This window comes from Myxocyprinus asiaticus, chromosome 9 (genome assembly GCF_019703515.2).
Source record: "Myxocyprinus asiaticus isolate MX2 ecotype Aquarium Trade chromosome 9, UBuf_Myxa_2, whole genome shotgun sequence".
Taxonomy (NCBI): domain Eukaryota; kingdom Metazoa; phylum Chordata; class Actinopteri; order Cypriniformes; family Catostomidae; genus Myxocyprinus; species Myxocyprinus asiaticus.
This window is the reverse complement of record NC_059352.1, coordinates 50,953,597-50,970,681: the sequence shown is the minus strand read 5'-3', so window position 1 is coordinate 50,970,681 and position 17,085 is coordinate 50,953,597. Positions and strand designations below refer to the sequence as shown.

At 36.2% G+C, this 17,085-nt stretch overlaps 2 protein-coding genes across 2 annotated transcripts; one reads left to right on the top strand and one right to left on the bottom strand.

The window, feature by feature from the left end:
• Positions 1 to 104: 104 nt before the first annotated feature.
• On the bottom strand, positions 105 to 3,777 carry zgc:158417 (uncharacterized protein LOC780838 homolog). The gene is made up of 4 exons (XM_051706956.1): positions 3,691 to 3,777; positions 3,010 to 3,096; positions 2,178 to 2,858; positions 105 to 2,093 (listed from the first exon to the last, which is right to left on the bottom strand). Exons 2-4 carry the CDS (start codon positions 3,038 to 3,040, stop codon positions 1,822 to 1,824), a joined length of 984 nt encoding a protein of 327 aa, XP_051562916.1. The 5' UTR covers positions 3,041 to 3,096; positions 3,691 to 3,777; the 3' UTR covers positions 105 to 1,821.
• A 6,495-nt stretch (positions 3,778 to 10,272) lies between these two features.
• On the top strand, positions 10,273 to 16,694 carry pxmp4 (peroxisomal membrane protein 4). The gene is made up of 4 exons (XM_051706961.1): positions 10,273 to 10,416; positions 10,706 to 10,768; positions 11,667 to 11,865; positions 16,185 to 16,694. Exons 1-4 carry the CDS (start codon positions 10,304 to 10,306, stop codon positions 16,443 to 16,445), a joined length of 636 nt encoding a protein of 211 aa, XP_051562921.1. The 5' UTR covers positions 10,273 to 10,303; the 3' UTR covers positions 16,446 to 16,694.
• Positions 16,695 to 17,085: the final 391 nt, after the last annotated feature.

Sequence of the window (17,085 nt, the reverse complement as noted above, 5' to 3'; positions counted from 1 at the left end):
GCTCAATCTAGCTTTATAATTGTTAGTTTACATACATAATCTCCGTATCTAAATGCTATAACCTACATGAAATGTTTTAGTGTTGAATGAAAAGCTGATCCTGTTGATTGATTGAATTTATTGTTCTTGTGTAGGAAATAATGATGCATTAGCAGCCACACAATAAACTTTACTGTACAAAAAGAACTACATGCAATACAAATAAACATATTTATTTGGACATACATTGAACATTGTACACAAGTTCAATGTTCTCTGTAATGCAACTATAAAACAGTATGTATTATTAAAAGCACTGTACAAATAAATTTAATTGATACTGAATTAATGTCTACACTGTTTTCCTAATCACCTTTTCCCCTTAAGAGAAGACAAGCACATTCTGCAAAAACATTCAAAAGAAAGTGAACTGCAGGCAGGACAAAGAAAAATCATAATACAATTAATATCAAACGTGATAAAACGTCTCACTACTGTACATGTCTCATCTAATAATTATGGTCTTACACTGTAGAATTTATCCATTTAGCATCACAGTATGAAAACAGTTGAAAACATTGTCACAAACTCACAGACAGTTCAGGTAAAACACATTCCCTTTTTATACTCAGTAATAATGCCATTTCAAAACATGTGAAGCATTCACACACACAAAAAAAGAAATTAACAAAATCTCAAAATGTCTAATGAACTTTCAGCACATGTACACACACCTATTTGCACAATAACGCTATCGTTTATGTAATTCATTGCACTCTGTTTCTGGACATCTATTGTAGCCGGACCATAAAGGTGGTTACTATAAGTAATCCCTGCTGTTGACTTCTTGCCAATAAAGTGAAAAGCTTTTTTCAAACAGATGTTCCTAAGTCAATCCTTCTGTCAGAAGCCGATGGAAGCAGCATCTGGGACAAGAGCGCTTTGCTTTGCAAGTGGTTTCTGATCATAACATTGCTGTTTTAGACAAAACTTTAGTTGCGCTTGATTAATAGGATAACCATTAACTGCACATATTGGTCTGGTAAATTTTAAAGACATCTTACAACATTTAAAAAGCAAGAATCGAACTGTATAACACGCAAGCGAGCAGTGACCGGCTACACACAAAACGGCAACCAATTGCACTTCCGTTAGCCAACCGGAAATTTCGCCTGCTGATAATATTGTGGATACAATAGACCAGGGTTCCTCAATCGGCAGCCCGAGAGACAAATGTTTGGCCCACGCTAAAGGCCTGTTCACACCAAGTCCGTGACGATACTGCGAGACAAACTTCAGATGAAAGGTCTATACACACAGAGTCCGTAAAAAAACAAATAAAAATGAAAAACAATTTCAAACACGTACATTAGGCGGCGCTGTTGCCGTTCTACAAACATTTATACCAGTCTCCTGCCCTGCTCAGCTGTCAGTGCTAGAGATTAATATACTGAATGCTGTTAAAGCATTTCTATTTCTAATTTGGCATAACTGTTTAATTATGTTATACAAGCGAGTCAGCGAGATGAGTAAAGAGCGCTGTTGCATAAATATACGTCCTATTTATATTTGCACATAAAACTGAGAAAAAGAACTAAGAAAAATCCGAATATTTATGCGTGACTATAACAATAGTAATAATAATAACAATAATAGCAGCAGCACAAACACTTCGAGGGCCGTGGCCCTTGACTATATTGTTAACAGAATTTGGCCTTTGGTGAAAACCAATTTACATCTTTATACCGTGCTTCTGATTGACAGTTATGTGCTTTAGCCCACTACACCATCACCACTCCTAATAGTTCAGTTGCTCATGCTGCACTATTATTGTGTCGAGTGCTATGGATTAATGCGTAAATAAATGTTATTGCAAATTATTATGGTCAAAATCACAAGCAAGACCCCTACAATAAAACCAAAGACTATTCCAGTACAAGCCCCCAAAGCTCCATGTTGAGCTCCTGCAACTGAACCAATAAATGCTCCAATTACACCTATCAATATCACTATAAACATCTTGAGATAATGTGTTGGTATGACTTCCAAAAGCTTATAGTTGGTGGCCTTTCCAGTTTCTCTCTTCTCATCTGAATCCACTTTTTCTTCTCTCACTGTAAAATAACATAAAATAATAGATGCATAAGTTTAATGTGAGAGCAGCTGTAGGTTTTGAGGCATTGTGGAATAATACTCACTTTTAGGAGGATCCATCTGCAAACTTCTACGCCTCTGTCTGGCCTCGCTCTCACCAGGCACATCCTTTGTCTTGTGTTGAAACAGTTCATAGTAAACTTGTGGTATGAAGAATTCACCATGGTTCTCCTCCATCAGGTCTTCTATCTTCTTGAAGAGCTTGAAGATCTGAGTGGCAGATTCCCAGACACTACTCTGAAGAACATGGTATCGCCTTCCACACTTCTCCAGGATATTTCCTGCACTGTGAATGTGTTCTTTGATGGCTGATTCTTCGACTCCATCACAAGCAAACAGCACGATAGTGTGTCTCCAGATGCGTTGTGACAGTAACTTCATGTGCTCTATTGCTGCAGTAATCTCACTTGTAGAAGTAGGTTGTTCAGAACGATTTTTGATAGGTAACACTAGAAGTAAAGCGTGAGGTCCTGGAGGACAAAGTGACACACTTTCTCCTATTTCTTTTTTTATGTTCTCTGATGTTTGTTGTATTAAGTCCCATCCTGGTGTGTCCACAACACTGATCGTCCTCCCTGCCTGCTCACTCTTAAATAAAGTACAGAGACCTATTTTATCTTCTGTTATTTTCTCAGAGCCCAGAAGTGATTTAATCACATTGCTCTTGCCAGCTCCAGAACTTCCCAAGAGCACAATTCTGATCTCTGACTGTTTAAAGGAACCTCCTTGAAAGAGCAAACAGGGGTCATGGTGAAAAGATAAATTAATAATATTCCATAATGCTTTCTTATCAAAAACATTTTATGGCTGGAAAACACACACACACACACACACACACACACACACACAAAGAAAACCTGTTTTAAATTCACCCACCTTGAGGTGATTCTGAGAGTATGGCAGCCATGGTCACAGTATTTGTAATTGCTTGTAGATGATTTCACAGCATGCTCTTAATGTGAACTGCGAACACAAAAACAGGGGAATAGTTCTACAGCACCACAGAAGCACAGGCACAATTAATTATGCTATTTTAAAATCATTAAGCAATTACTGCCTAATCACAGACTTTGTAACAGCAATATTGTTATGCGTAATTTTTGCACACATACAAATGCTCATAATTTAAAAAAAAAAAAGTTGCTTCTTGCATGACATGTATTTCCAATATATTTATTTATCTTCTGACATAAATGAAATAAAAAAATAAAAAATAATAAAAAAAAAAACGTTTCAAGTCCAACAAACATATACCCTTGGCACACCTGGGTTGTCGCAGGCAGGTGAGATAAGATTTGAAAAATTGAACAGACATATTCCCACACACCATCATATAGTTTCGAATCTTATTTAAAATCACACAAAAATAAATGTTTATTTATTTCAGGCCTGTAGCCTGTTGTGTCCCAGTAAGAATCACTGATAGGCCATTAAAATGCAACAGCAGCATATACTTAAATGCTTAATAACCTACATTTTTCTTTTCTTTTTTAAATGCAATTAAATGTTAAAAGTAAACATCAAATCAAAATAATAGTTAAAATATGGTACTTTTACCTTTGCTACATTGCTAGCTGGACAAGGACGCCTTGACTTCCGTATAAATGTGCTTTCACTCTTGCTGTTGTTGACTTTGGAATGCATCCAGCATCACATGTATGACAGAGAAAGTCTTGTCTGTTAAAACTGTGATGATGATTCTCTCTAGTGGCACACAACAGTTACTACATCTTCTGTGCACGACAGTGTTCAGACCTGGTGTTAGTCTGTCAATTTATTAACAAACACACAAGGTTAACCATTATCTCTTGTGGCCAACTCAAATCATTAAGTAAGCAAAATATGTGCTTTATATGATCAAAATTAGAAGCAATACTTTTACAGCATTAATCTTATATTTTATAAAAAAATTTGTTTAGAATTTCAACATATACGAACACATTTTTACAATTTAAAAGTTGTATATGTTAACATACTTTAATGCACTATAAACTAACATGAACTAACAATGAACAGTTGTAGACTATTTTTATAAACTAACATTAACAGAGATTAATAGCCTATATATTGTAAAAAACGTATTTTTCATTGTTAGTTCATGATATCGAATACATTTACTAATGTTAACAACAGGGTTTCACTACAGATTATAGAATACATGCTGTTAAATGTAATTTGCAATGTATTCTGTTAGATTACTCATCGTCAGTAACGTAATCTAAATACTATGGATTACTTCTTCAGCAATGACAGATTTTTTTCACTTGTTTTTGACTTACGTGCGTTAGGGACCGTCTGAAAAGTCCACACATTGTGCTAAAACGTGCTAATACTGTGGAGGGTGTGGTAAGGGACCGTCTGAAAAGTCCACAAATGGTGGTAAAAAAAAACTTATATCGAGTTTTTTCTATATAAATGTTCAATAAGATCAAACACTGTATGAATACAATCATAAAGACAAGTACAGGTGAAGGAAAAAAATAAACAAATAAAATAAATAAAAATGATAAAAAATAAAATAAACAAATATGTATAAACCATCCAAAATGTATACATAAATAAGATAAAGAAGACAAATAATCAAAGAAATTCAAATAAATATATTTTTTATATATAAATGATATTTATTTTTTATAAGTCATGGGTCAGGAAAGTTCTCATTTTAACATATAAGAAAGAATATACAATTTTTATTAATAATGCATATTAACTCAATGCATTTATTGCTAAAACTGTGGAGGATGTGGTTAGGGGCTGTAGGTTATGTGGTTAGTTAAAAGTACATTTCCAAGGCACTTCAATTTCTAATAGACAAAGTTGGCAGCACTATTCATAAATTTTTTAAATATGGTACAACAGCAACATTCTTGGGGTGTGGAAGAAAGCAAAACTTCACGAAGGGAAATATTGACTTGAATATTCAAGAAGTAATTAGGAAAGACCTGTGGAGTCCTGGAAGAAGGTTTTATAGATGTATGACACTATACTGAAAATGAGTTTTAGACCCATGGGTCAGCAGTACGTCTGGAGTAAGATGACAAGGTGATAACAAGAACGACACCATCCCCACAGTCAAGCATGGAGGTGGGTCAGTCCTGTTATGGGGGTGTTTTGTGGCTGCAGGAAACGGCTATCCTGACTATGTGACTGACACCATGGATTCTTTCAGGTATAAGGCCATTTTGGCATGAAAAATGTGATGCCTTCAGTGTGTAAATTGAAGCTTGATGATCACTGGACTTTCCAGCAAGACAGTAACACCAAGGATACATCCAAGTTGTCCAAAATCTGGTTTAGGGATGGGTCGTGGAATGTCCTTAAATGGCCCTTTCAGTCCATCATTAAAATCCCATTGCAAACCTTTGTTGGGATTTCAAGGAAGCAGTGGCAGCACAGAAACCAGAGAATGTCAATGAGCTGGAAGCTTTTGCTCATGAGAAATGTGTAAAAATTCTAATAGAGAGGTGTCCGAAGCCTGAGAACACTTACCTGAAACATTTATTTGCTGTTATTAAGGATAAAGGATGCTCCACAAATGATTGACTTTGAGAGTTGAATATTTTTGACATGTCATTTGTGGAGAGAATCAGTTATTTTTTATTTAAAAATTTGGGTAAACTGAACTCTTTTTTCTCAAAATCACTCAAATGTGTATTAAAAACTTACTTTGACTGTTTACTGAGGTTTTCGTTGATGTGTCTTAATTCACATCACCAGAATGTATTGCTGGTCAGGGGGGCTTGAATAATTTTGATTGCAACTTTATATATATATTCGAATTTCCGAAACGCGGGACATTCATGAGCTGATTGGAAGTTTATTAATATTAATAAGCAAAGCGTTATCTTATTAGTTGGAGAAGCGATGACCCAACCCCTAAACATTTCATCGACCAATCAGGTAGTGCGTTTTCATAAATATGAATGATGGAACGCTGCACGTGTATGTGTGTTACAGTGAAAAGTGTCCCTCTTAAAGAAGTGTCATGGCTGGGGACGACTTCCGGCGTGGCTGTGTCGATGTGGTGAGCGAAATCTGAGTGGCGACAGGTGGTGGAGAGTTTAGAAAGCGGAGTTAGATTTGGCGGATTAGCAACAATTGTTCCGTGAATGTAACTATCGTGGGTGATACTACGGACAGAGATAGTGAAAGTATGAAAAAAGTGAAGGCTACAAAGACAAGTGAGAGGAAGGAGGATGAACAAACTGAATGGAAAGTGATGATAACTTTTAAAAAAGAAGGGGGGCATTTTCACCCACTTAAACTGATGAAAGCAATTGAGAAAGAAATGGGCAAAATCAAGTTCGCTAAATATTGAAGTAACAGGAGACTTTGGATTTTTGCTAAAGATCAACTGCAAAGAGATAAGTTTCTCAGAGCGAAAACACTATATGGAGAAAGGATCAGTGCTCTTATCCCAGGGAATGCAGTAAAGTTTAGAGGTGTGATTTATGATGTACCTTTGACAATGAAGATGGATGAGATAATCCAGGAAGTGAAAGGAGGAAAGGTAGTAAAAACTACAAGACTACAAACGCAAAGAAATGGTGTGAAAACTGATAGCTTGTCAGTAGTCCTTGAGTTTGAGAATGTTATGCCCAATAGTAATGGGTCGTTCGTGAACGAGTTGGCTCTAAGAGCTGGCTCTTGTAGGTGAACGTTGGGAGCTGGCTCGCATATCAGAAGAGCCGAATCTATTTATAAAAATATTAAAAAAATTAAGATATGAATAATCAAAAGATTTAAATGAATAGAATTGACTATTTCAAAGAACAAAAAAAGAAATAATATAGGCCTAAATGCTCAAGCGCACACACATTCGTTCTGACTGTCTGCTCAGACTAACAGCCTCACCTGTTGTTCCTGTCAATCAGACACGCAGTGTCAACCAATGAACCAAAGATGCGTGAGGGAGGGCAGAGCCAACTCACTCACAGACAAAGTCACACACTTAGCAGCTGAGGAGAGAGAGGAAAGACAGCTGTGAAAACAGCAGCTGGAAAGTGGAAAATGAGTCGGAAGCACAGCAGCATTTGGATGCATTTTAATAATGTAGACAATGTTAGAGCACAGTGTAGAATTTGCCAAAACAATATCTCATATAAAGCCGGCTCTACGCACAACCTACACCAGCATATGCGAACTGTGCACCCAACTGTGAAGCTAGATGTAGCGGAGCTTCGAGAAACTAGCTGGCCTGCTAGTGATAGTGGTGGAGCCAGCTCCTCCACACGTGGAGATGTATCCACTCAGTCAAGTAGGCCTACTCCGCTACCCACAGCAACACAGTCTTCTATGGCCCAGTTTTTGCCAAAGTCTATGTCTGTAGCAAAACAAGGGCAAAATGATATTGCATTGGCTAAAATGATTGCCACCGATTTCCAGCCATTTTCGATCATGGAGGACAGAGGTTTTAGAAATTATAGCAATAGTCTAAATCCAATGTACACAATTCCAAGCAGGAAAACCCTTTCAAAATCACTTATTCCACAACTGTACGAGATCACACAGGCTTCAGTGCGGGAAAGAGTCCAAAAAGCTACTGCATTTTGCCTTACCACTGACTGCTGGACATCAAGGGTAACCACTTCTTACATGTCGGTTACATGTCACTTCATTGAAGATTTCTCGATGTCTAGCTGTCTTCTGGACTACTTTGAATTCAGTGATAGACACACCTCAGAGAACTTGGCAAAGGAACTGTTGAGAGTGGCCAGAGAATGGCAAATAGATGGAAAAGTGGTCTGTTGTGTTAGTGACAATGCAGCTAACATAACCAAAGCCATAAACATTTTAAAATGGACCCATCATCCATGTCTTGCCCACACAATCAACCTGATTGTAAGAGATGCTCTGAAGGTGATGAAGCCCACTGTGGACAAAGTGAAAGCAGCTGTGGAATACTTCCACAGGAGCACAGAAAGCGTCTCAATGTGGAGAGAAGGTCTACTGATTAAAATGCATAAAATGGGTATTGGTGGAAGGCTATACAACTGGGTTTTAGACTTCCTGTCTAATCGGACATTCCGTGTTAAAGTTGGACATGCTGTTTCAGAAGATTTTAATATTTTAAATTGTATTCCTCAAGGCAGTGCTATCAGCCCTATCCTGTTTAACATTATGATAAATGATATTTTTATGAATGTTGTTAGAGATATTGGGTCATCGCTTTATGTAGATGATGGGACTATATGGAAAAGAGGGAAACACATTAGACATGTGACTAATAGCATTCAGAGTGCTATATTGAAGGTTGAAAGATGGTCATATGACTGGGGATTTAAGATGTCAATTGTCATTCTACATGCTCTTTACCAGATAATGTGCAGCTTAAATTGTATGGTCAAAGTATGGAAAGGGTAACTGAGTTAAAATATTTAGGATTATGGTTTGATGAGAAATGTATATGGAGGAATCATATTAAACAGGTTGAAACAAAATATAAAAAGGTATTGAATCTCATGAGATCAGTTTCTGGTTATGAATGGGGAGCAGATAAACAATCACTGCTGGATATTTATAGGGCCTTAATACGGTTGTGTACTGATTATGGGTGTATGGTATATGGAGCTGCAGCCAAGAGTGTGTTGGGAAAACTTGACAGAATTCAGTTAAGAGCTCTAAGACTCAGTATTGGTGCAGTTAAAACAACTCCTACTAATGCATTACTGGTGGAAGCTGATGAATTACCATTATATTTAAGACGTTCAAAGTTGTCATTGGCATATTGGGCTAAGTTAAAAGGATCTGGAGAGCAACAGCCTGCAACAAAGGTGCTGTGTGATTGTTGGGAATATTCACAAAACGAAAAAGTAAAGGATTTGGTTGGAATATTCATACAATAGCTGAGGAACTGGTTTAAATAGGTTAGATTATGGACCAAATACTGTATGGGGTAATGTTCCTCCATGGTTATTTCCAGTGCCCAAGGTGGACTTGCAACTTGTGGAGCAGAAGAGAGAATGGACTGAAAGGAATGTGGATAACATTGGATATTTGGTTCAAGATTATGTGAAAAGGAACTATTTTAATTATATGCCAATATTTACTGATGAATCTAAAGACCCAGGGAGTGAACATGTAGGAGCAGGAGTATACATACCCAAGTTTAATGTTGTCATATGCAAAATAATTAATGACAGAGTATCTGTATTTACAGCTGAAATAGTCACCATGGTTTTAGGATTACAGTTGATAGAAGAGGTAAGTCCCGAGAGAGTTGTCATTTGTTCAGACTCTACTGCAGCTCTTAGTAGCTTGAACTCAAAAGAAACAATAAGAGATGATATATTGTTGGAAATATTTACTATAGTGTTGGAACTGATGTACAGTTTTGTTGGGTTCCTGCTCATGTTGGTGTGGAGGGTAATGAGAAAGCAGATGAGATTGCAAAGAGAGCATTGAAATTAAATGAGGAAGAAATAATGAAAGTTCCCTTTGGAAAAGGTGAGGCCAAATCATTAATTAAAAAGGCAGTGAGGGATTCGTGGCAGAAGAAGTGGGACACAGATACCAAAGGGAGACACTATTATAGCATACAAAAATCAATTAAGGTGAAGGCATACAAAGGGAAGTGTAGAAGAGAGGAAGTGGTTTTTTCAAGGTTAAGATTTGGACATACTGGATTAAAATCAACTCTTTATTTAATGGCAAAGTGTGTATCAGATAAATGTGACGTTTGTAATGTTCCTGAAGATGTTGAGCATGTCATTATGTGGTGTAGTAAATATACTTCAGAGAGGAACATCTTACGTGATAAGACATATCAACTAGAACGTGGATGGAATTTGGAGGGGATTTTAGGGATGAGTGAGAAAATTAGGGAATGCTGCAAGGCTCTCTTTCATTTTCTTAAAAATACAGGATTAGATCGTAAAATATAGTTGTTGTTTTATTTTATTATATATATATATATATATATATATATATATATATATATATATATATATATATATATATATATATATTTTTTTTTTTTTTTTTTAATTTTTTTTTTTTTTTTTTTTATTTTTATGTAACCTGAAGTATATAAAACCCTGATGTTACACACTCCTGTACAGTAGGTGGCGGTATGCACATATACACGTTGGTTTGCGATCCACCATTAAACAGAAAGAAGAAGAAGAAGCAGAAGAAGCGTCAGAGAAGAAGAAGAAGCAGAAGAAGCGTCATGGCTGTCTCAAATCTCTTTCAAACTTTATTATACACAGTCAACAATCTGCTGCAACAACACAAATATAAAACTGCTCTGGCTGTCGTCAAAGGCTTCAGGAATGGAGCTGTGTAAGTTGTCTTTTCACAGCGTTTACATGTATGTTTATCAGTGACAGCAGTAGATATTAAAGCTGTTTTGATGCTGTTTACATTTGCAAACTAAATTAATATTAGATTATATTTAATCCTGAATATGAAAATAATATATGTCGTTTTACTTTTGCCTTTTTGAAGGAGATACGCTTATTAGACACAAAATCACAGTGAGGTTAAAATGTTTTAGACTACAAAGTCATTGTAAAACAATTGTATTTATTCACTATTTATAACACATGTTTGAAATTGTTCTTTATTTCAGATATGGGGCAAAAATTCGCGCCCCTCACGCCCTTGTAATGACATTTCTGTTCAGAAGCGGCAGGTGAAGTGAACTTTGACCTTTTTACTTTTCTGTTTAAATAACATTGTTGAAGACTGTTGCTTTTATTTGTGGATCTATCTAACAGATAATATTATATAACAGTATTTTGTGTAAGTTGGGTTTAATTAAATTACTTTTTCATTGAAAAAAGTAAAGTACGGGATTACTCTTAATTTGTCAGTAATTTAATTACAGTTACTTCTGATGTAATTGCATTAAATACCGTATAGACTCTAGAACAATTCTGTATAAAACAATAGTGAATTTAAAATCGAAATTTAACATCTAATGGTTAAATGTATGTTTTTTAATTTAACGCTGCCCCCTTAAAATCTTTGTCCAGTTCATGAATAATTTATGTGATTTTATATGATCTATTTGAAAGAATTAAAAGAACAGTTTCATGTCTATCCTTTATTTTTCATCTGGTCGAGGTTGATAAGGATTTTAGAAAGTAATTAGTAATAAGTAATGCAATTACTTTTCAGAGTAATTAGTACAGTATTAGTACATGATGTAATTAGTAGTTAGTAATTAATTACTTTTTTAGAGTAACTTACCCAACACTGATGTGGAAATATACTACAAGTCACGATTTTACTATTATTCTAAAATTTGGAAATTAGTTATAATAAAGAATGAAAAGGTGTCTCTGAACTTTTATCTGGTGGTGAATATAATATTATATGATATTATTTATTCATACTGTCTTATTTGTTTGTGTACCTACTGTATAGAACATGGGAGTTTTGGTAGACAAAACATTTCACTGGTATTTTATTGTTCAGTTGTATGTGACAAATGACACTTTGAAGCTTGGAAACGTGATAATATAATCTTTGCTTTAGTGTTAAAAATGTTAATGCTTGGTTTTCATGGACTCCACACACATCATCAGTCTGAGAGAGAAGTTGAAGGCGATCGCTCAGGCCACATACACGCACTCCAGGAATTTGGCCTGTTTTGTGTTCACGTATAAGGGACTGCAGGCGATCCAGAAGCACATACAGGGGAAACAGCTTCAGTCTCACTCATTCCTAGCCGCTTGTCTCGGAGGCTGGCTGGTGTTTGGAGAAAATAACAACATCAACAGCCAGGTAAAAAAACAAGAAAGTGCTTTTGCATGTCATTTAAAAATCACATTTAATAAAGGAGAACAGTAGGATGAGTTATAGAGGATCTAAATACTCTAACTAGGCTGGTTCTACTATTTAAACTTATTATTATTCTTCCGCTTTCTGAGACCAAAATTTTAAAAACTAACTCATCCTAGAGCTTTCAAGCTACACGCACAAAACTCTGCACAGACCTTAAAGGGTTTGTTCACCCAAAAATGAAAATCCTTTCATGATTTACTTACCTTTAAGCCATCCCAGATGTGTATGACTTTACTTCTTCAGCAGAACCGAAGTGAAGATTTTTATAAGCACATTTCAGCTCTTTTTGTTCATACAATGCAAGTAAACAGGTGCCATCAGTCTGCTGGCTATTTGACGGTCCAAAAGTCATATTTAGGCAGCATAAAAGTAATCCACACGACTCCAGTCAATCAGTTAATGTCTTCTGAAGCAAACCGATAGGTTTGTGTAAAAAAGAAATCTATAATTAAAATTGAATTCGCTTCCTGCCAGCAGTTGACACATCAGTGACGTAAGCGCAATAACATGTTCACATGAGAAGTCGAAAGCACGCGCTTTGTATACAACAGAGGAACGAACGTCATGCGAGAGTTAGTTCATTTCAAACAGCAATAGAGTGCTGGCCAATAGCAAAGATTTAAAAAGCACCTATTATTGTTTTTCAAATATTAACTTTCATGTAGTGTGTTATATAGCTGTTTGTGAATGTAAAAAAGTCTGCAAAGTTTCGAAAATCAAAGTGCACGACAAATGGAGTTATTGACTCCCAAAAGAAAGAACCGATTCTGAACACCTGAAACGAGTCGTTAGTAATTCCAGACTTACTTCCTGTACTAACCTACGTAATTTGGTAACAAAATACCTGCCTCTGGTCTGTATACATGTACAGCCAGTGCATGCTGTTAGCCGGTTAGCCTCTGCTTGTCAAACTACATATAAACTTACCACAGAGAAACGTCCTGTTCTCGTCGTGCTTGCGATGGTGGTTTGGGTTGATCTTCCGATGTATCACTCTCGGACTCTGGCTCAAATTGGTAAGGTAAAACACACCATTTTTCAGACGGAGCTGAAACTCGGATATGGTAGTGGACGTTTCCTTTCCGACACGTGCTGTAAGCGGTTGACCAATCACAACAGACTGGGACATCTGACCAATCAGAGCAGAGTAGGCTCTCTGAAAGGAGGAGTTTAGAATGAATCCTTTAGAATGGATCATTGAACAAGTCGTTTTTGACACAGGGAAATTTGCAATTTAAATTATGAGCAAATTAAAGTGTTTTTTGAACTTGGATGCATGTAAATGTTTTAAAGGTCTCATACAATACAAAATTAGGCACGTTTAAAAACCATAATAGGTGCTCTTTAAACTTAAAAACGTTTTCATTATCGATTTTTGTTTCTTACACAAACCTCTCAGTTTGCTTCAGACGACATTCATTGATCGCCTGGAGTTGTGTGGATTACTTTACTAACCCTTTAAGACTATCTATCATGTTAGAAACGCTTAGCTACATGTTAAAACATGTTAGCAACACCTAGCTACATGTTAAAACATGCTAGCAACGCCTAGCTACATGCTAAAACGTGCTAGCAACGCCTAGCTACATGCTAAAACATGCTAGCAACGCCTAGCTACATGTTAATGTAGCCATATCACCATGTAGCTCAAGACTGGTTGCCTACTGAAGCTAAGAAGAGCTGAGCCTGGTCAGTACCTGGATGGGAGACCTCCTGGGAAAACTAAGGTTGCTGTTGGAAGAGGTAATAGGGAGGCCAGCAGGGGGTGCTCACCCTGCGGACTATGTAGGTTCTAATGCCCCAGTATAGTGATGGGGACGCTATACTGTCAAAAAAGGCACCGTCCTTCGGATGGGACCTTAAACCGAGGTCCTGACACTCTGTGGTCATTAAAATTCCCACTTCTTGAAAAGAGTAGGAGTGTAACCCCAGTATCCTGGCCAAATTCCCCCCCATTGGCCCTTATCAATCATGGCTTCCTAAATATCCCCATCCATTAATTGGCTCTGTCACTCCACTCTCTCCTCTCCACCAATAGCTGGTGTGTGGTGAGCGTACTGCCGCCCTATGGCTGTCGTCGCATCATCCAGGTGGATGCTGCACACTGGTGGTGGTTGAGGAGAGTCTCCGTTCACTGTGTAAAGCACTTTGAGTGTAGTGTCAGAAAAGCGCTATATAAATGTAACGTTCATTCATTCATGATGTGCCCTTCAAGTGGAGTCAGAAATATCGTAAATACGAGTTCCAAGCACATGAACGATCAAGCAAAGACGTACTTACAAGTGGGAAACTTGGAATTCTAGATGTTACAAGAGTTGCCGAGATGGGATGTTGGAAGGGGCGTGTCAACAGGAAAGATGATGGAAATGAATGATTTTGCAAAAATATTTCAACTTATGTACTTTTTTAAATAATATTAATGTTATATATGACAGCCAATATTGACTTACCTTTTGCAGTTTGTTTTAAGCATATTAATACATAATCCGTTAGATACCATGCATTTATATTTATATTAATCATGTATGTCGTGAATAAGTGATGCAAGTGTATTTAATTGTTTATTCACTGGTACAGCAGAAAAAGAGCTTTTGCCGTCATTCATTGTGTATTTCTTTTCTACCGTATTTTGTTTCCCACTTGAGTGCGTGACGTGTCATTGTAACGAATGCCAAACTCGGAGGTATGAGCTTCCCTGGTCAACTTGAAGGCAGCATTTAACATGTTAGCACCATGCTAGCATGCCTAGTTACATGCTAGCAACACCTAACAACATGCTAGAAACATGTTAAAACATGCTAATAATGCCTAGCCAGATGCTAACAAATGTTAGCAACACCTAGTAACGTGCTAAAACTTGCTTGCAACATGCTAGCAACACCTAGCTACATGTTAAAACATACTAGCAATGCCTAGCTACATGCTAGCAACCCCTGGCTACATGCTAAAACATGCTAGCAACCCTTGGCTTCATGCTAGCAAGACCTAGCTACATGCTAAAACATGCTAGCAATGCCTTGCTACATCTAGCTACATGTTAAAACACCTAACTACATGCTAGCAACCCCTGGCTACATGCTAAACATGTTAGCAAGACCTAGCTACATGTTAAAACATGCTAGCCACACCTAACTACATGCTAAAACATCCTAGCAATGCCTAGCTACATTCTAGCTACATGTTAAAACATGTTAGCAACACCTAACTACATGCTATCAACCCCTGGCTACATGCTAAAACATGCTAGCAAGACCTAGCTACATGTTAAAACATGCTAATAATCTAGCTACATGCTAACAATCCCTGGCTACATGCTTAAACATGTTAAAAATATGCTAGCCAGACCTAGCTACATCCTAAAACATGCTAGCAATGACTAGCTACACACAAACAACATGCTATCTTTCAATCTTCCATCCTTTCAATCTGTCTGATTGACTGAAGGACTTTTAAAACCTTCCAACTTTTCAAGCTACTTGAACTTCCAGGCCTGGCTTTTTCAAGCCAACCTCAAAGTTTGTCTTCAAACTTTTCAATCTAGTTTGAAAGTGTTCTGCATGCATAGGCTTACGCATAAGTGACCCCAAAAAGATTTGAACTCTACATTTAAAAATGTCTGAATTTGATTGCATTAGATTACACATTATCTCAGCATGCAGCACCTGCAAATAAATTCAGCTAGAGCTATATCAGAACTAACATTTTATTCTCATTTTATCAACTGTGACAGTGATTTTTAGTGGATGCTTTAAGCTTGTTGAAGTTTATTGTATTATATCATATAATAATACAGTATAATTTTTATAATATAAATGTTTTTGTCATGTTTTGCAAAATTTTTAGGACCATTAAGATTTTATTTTGTTTGCATTTTTTTTAACATTATTTCATGACAATTAAGCAAAATTTCATTAGTCTAAAAGGTTATTCTCATCACTGTAATACAATAATTTACTGCATACATTAAAGGTAGTACAACAAATACTACTATCATGTATACCTTACCATTTAAATAATCAAATTTTTTTATTTTTATTATTACAGTATTGACAATGAGATTGTTTTGACATTAATGAGATTTCTTAAGGAAAAATACAATTTCTTATTTATTTCTTTTAATTTTGTGGTGAAATATGACCCAGACATGTTCTTGATAGTTTTTGTGAAATTCTTGCTTATACATTTTTAGGGGCCACTGTATAGGATATCTACAGTATTATTTGATTATTTGTAATGTTTAATGTTTTCTATTCCTCCAGATAAATATGTACCTGCTGTCCAGAATTCTCTTTGCATTGTCTCGTCTGGCAGTGGAAAAGGGCTTCATTCCTCAACCCAAGAGAGATCCGTTCCCGCTGTTTGCTACACTGGTGTGGGGCATCGTTCTGTGGTTGTTTGAGTATTATCCTCATACCCTTCAGCCCTCGCTACAGTCCTCTATGAACTATCTTTATCACGACAGCAATACATGGCATGATATTACAGACTTTCTCATTTATAACAAACCAAAAGCCAATTGAAATTTCAGGTAACAGTGGCACGGACAAATCGAGACTCCTACATTAAATCTAGCTTATATAAAAGGCCACTTTAACCATTGTTTGTTTGTTTGTTTCAATGAAGGGTTTAATGTCTATTAACACACCATGTTTTCTGAACTTTATTACCCTAACAGGTTAGAATATACACTGAACTACTATATAATTGAACTACAAAATATAATTTGTTTGGGGGTTTTTTTTCTTTTGATTTTGCATTTTCATTAGATTCACTACAAAACTGCAAACATCTGTAGTAGTAGTTCAGTGTATATTCTAACAGGTTAGAATATACACTGAACTACTACTACAGATGTTTGCAGTTTTGTAGTGAATCTAATGAAAATGCAAAATCAAAAGAAAAAAAACCCCCAAACAAATTATATTTTGCATAAAGAAAATGAAGTATTTTTAACAATTCAAATTTTGTTGAATTATTATTTTCATGACAATAAAGTACATTTCCCCCTCAAATTCTTATTTCTTCAATGTGAAAAAAAAAAAAAAAAAATCTAACTTCTGTATTGTGAAACAATGATACAGTATACAGTGCATCCGGAAAGTATTCACAGCGCTTCACTTTTTCCACATTTTGTTATGTTACAGCCTTATTCCAAAATGG

Coding starts and splice junctions, on each gene's coding strand:
- zgc:158417 (XM_051706956.1), bottom strand. CDS start 3,040: ATGGCTGCCATACTCTCAGAATCACCTCAAG. Junction 2,859..3,009: donor ACTCTCAGAATCACCTCAAG/GTGGGTGAATTT, acceptor TGCTCTTTCAAG/GAGGTTCCTTTAAACAGTCA. Junction 2,094..2,177: donor GCAGATGGATCCTCCTAAAA/GTGAGTATTATT, acceptor GTTATTTTACAG/TGAGAGAAGAAAAAGTGGAT.
- pxmp4 (XM_051706961.1), top strand. CDS start 10,304: ATGGCTGTCTCAAATCTCTTTCAAACTTTATTATACACAGTCAACAAT. Junction 10,417..10,705: donor GGCTTCAGGAATGGAGCTGT/GTAAGTTGTCTT, acceptor TCTTTATTTCAG/ATATGGGGCAAAAATTCGCG. Junction 11,866..16,184: donor ATAACAACATCAACAGCCAG/GTAAAAAAACAA, acceptor CTATTCCTCCAG/ATAAATATGTACCTGCTGTC.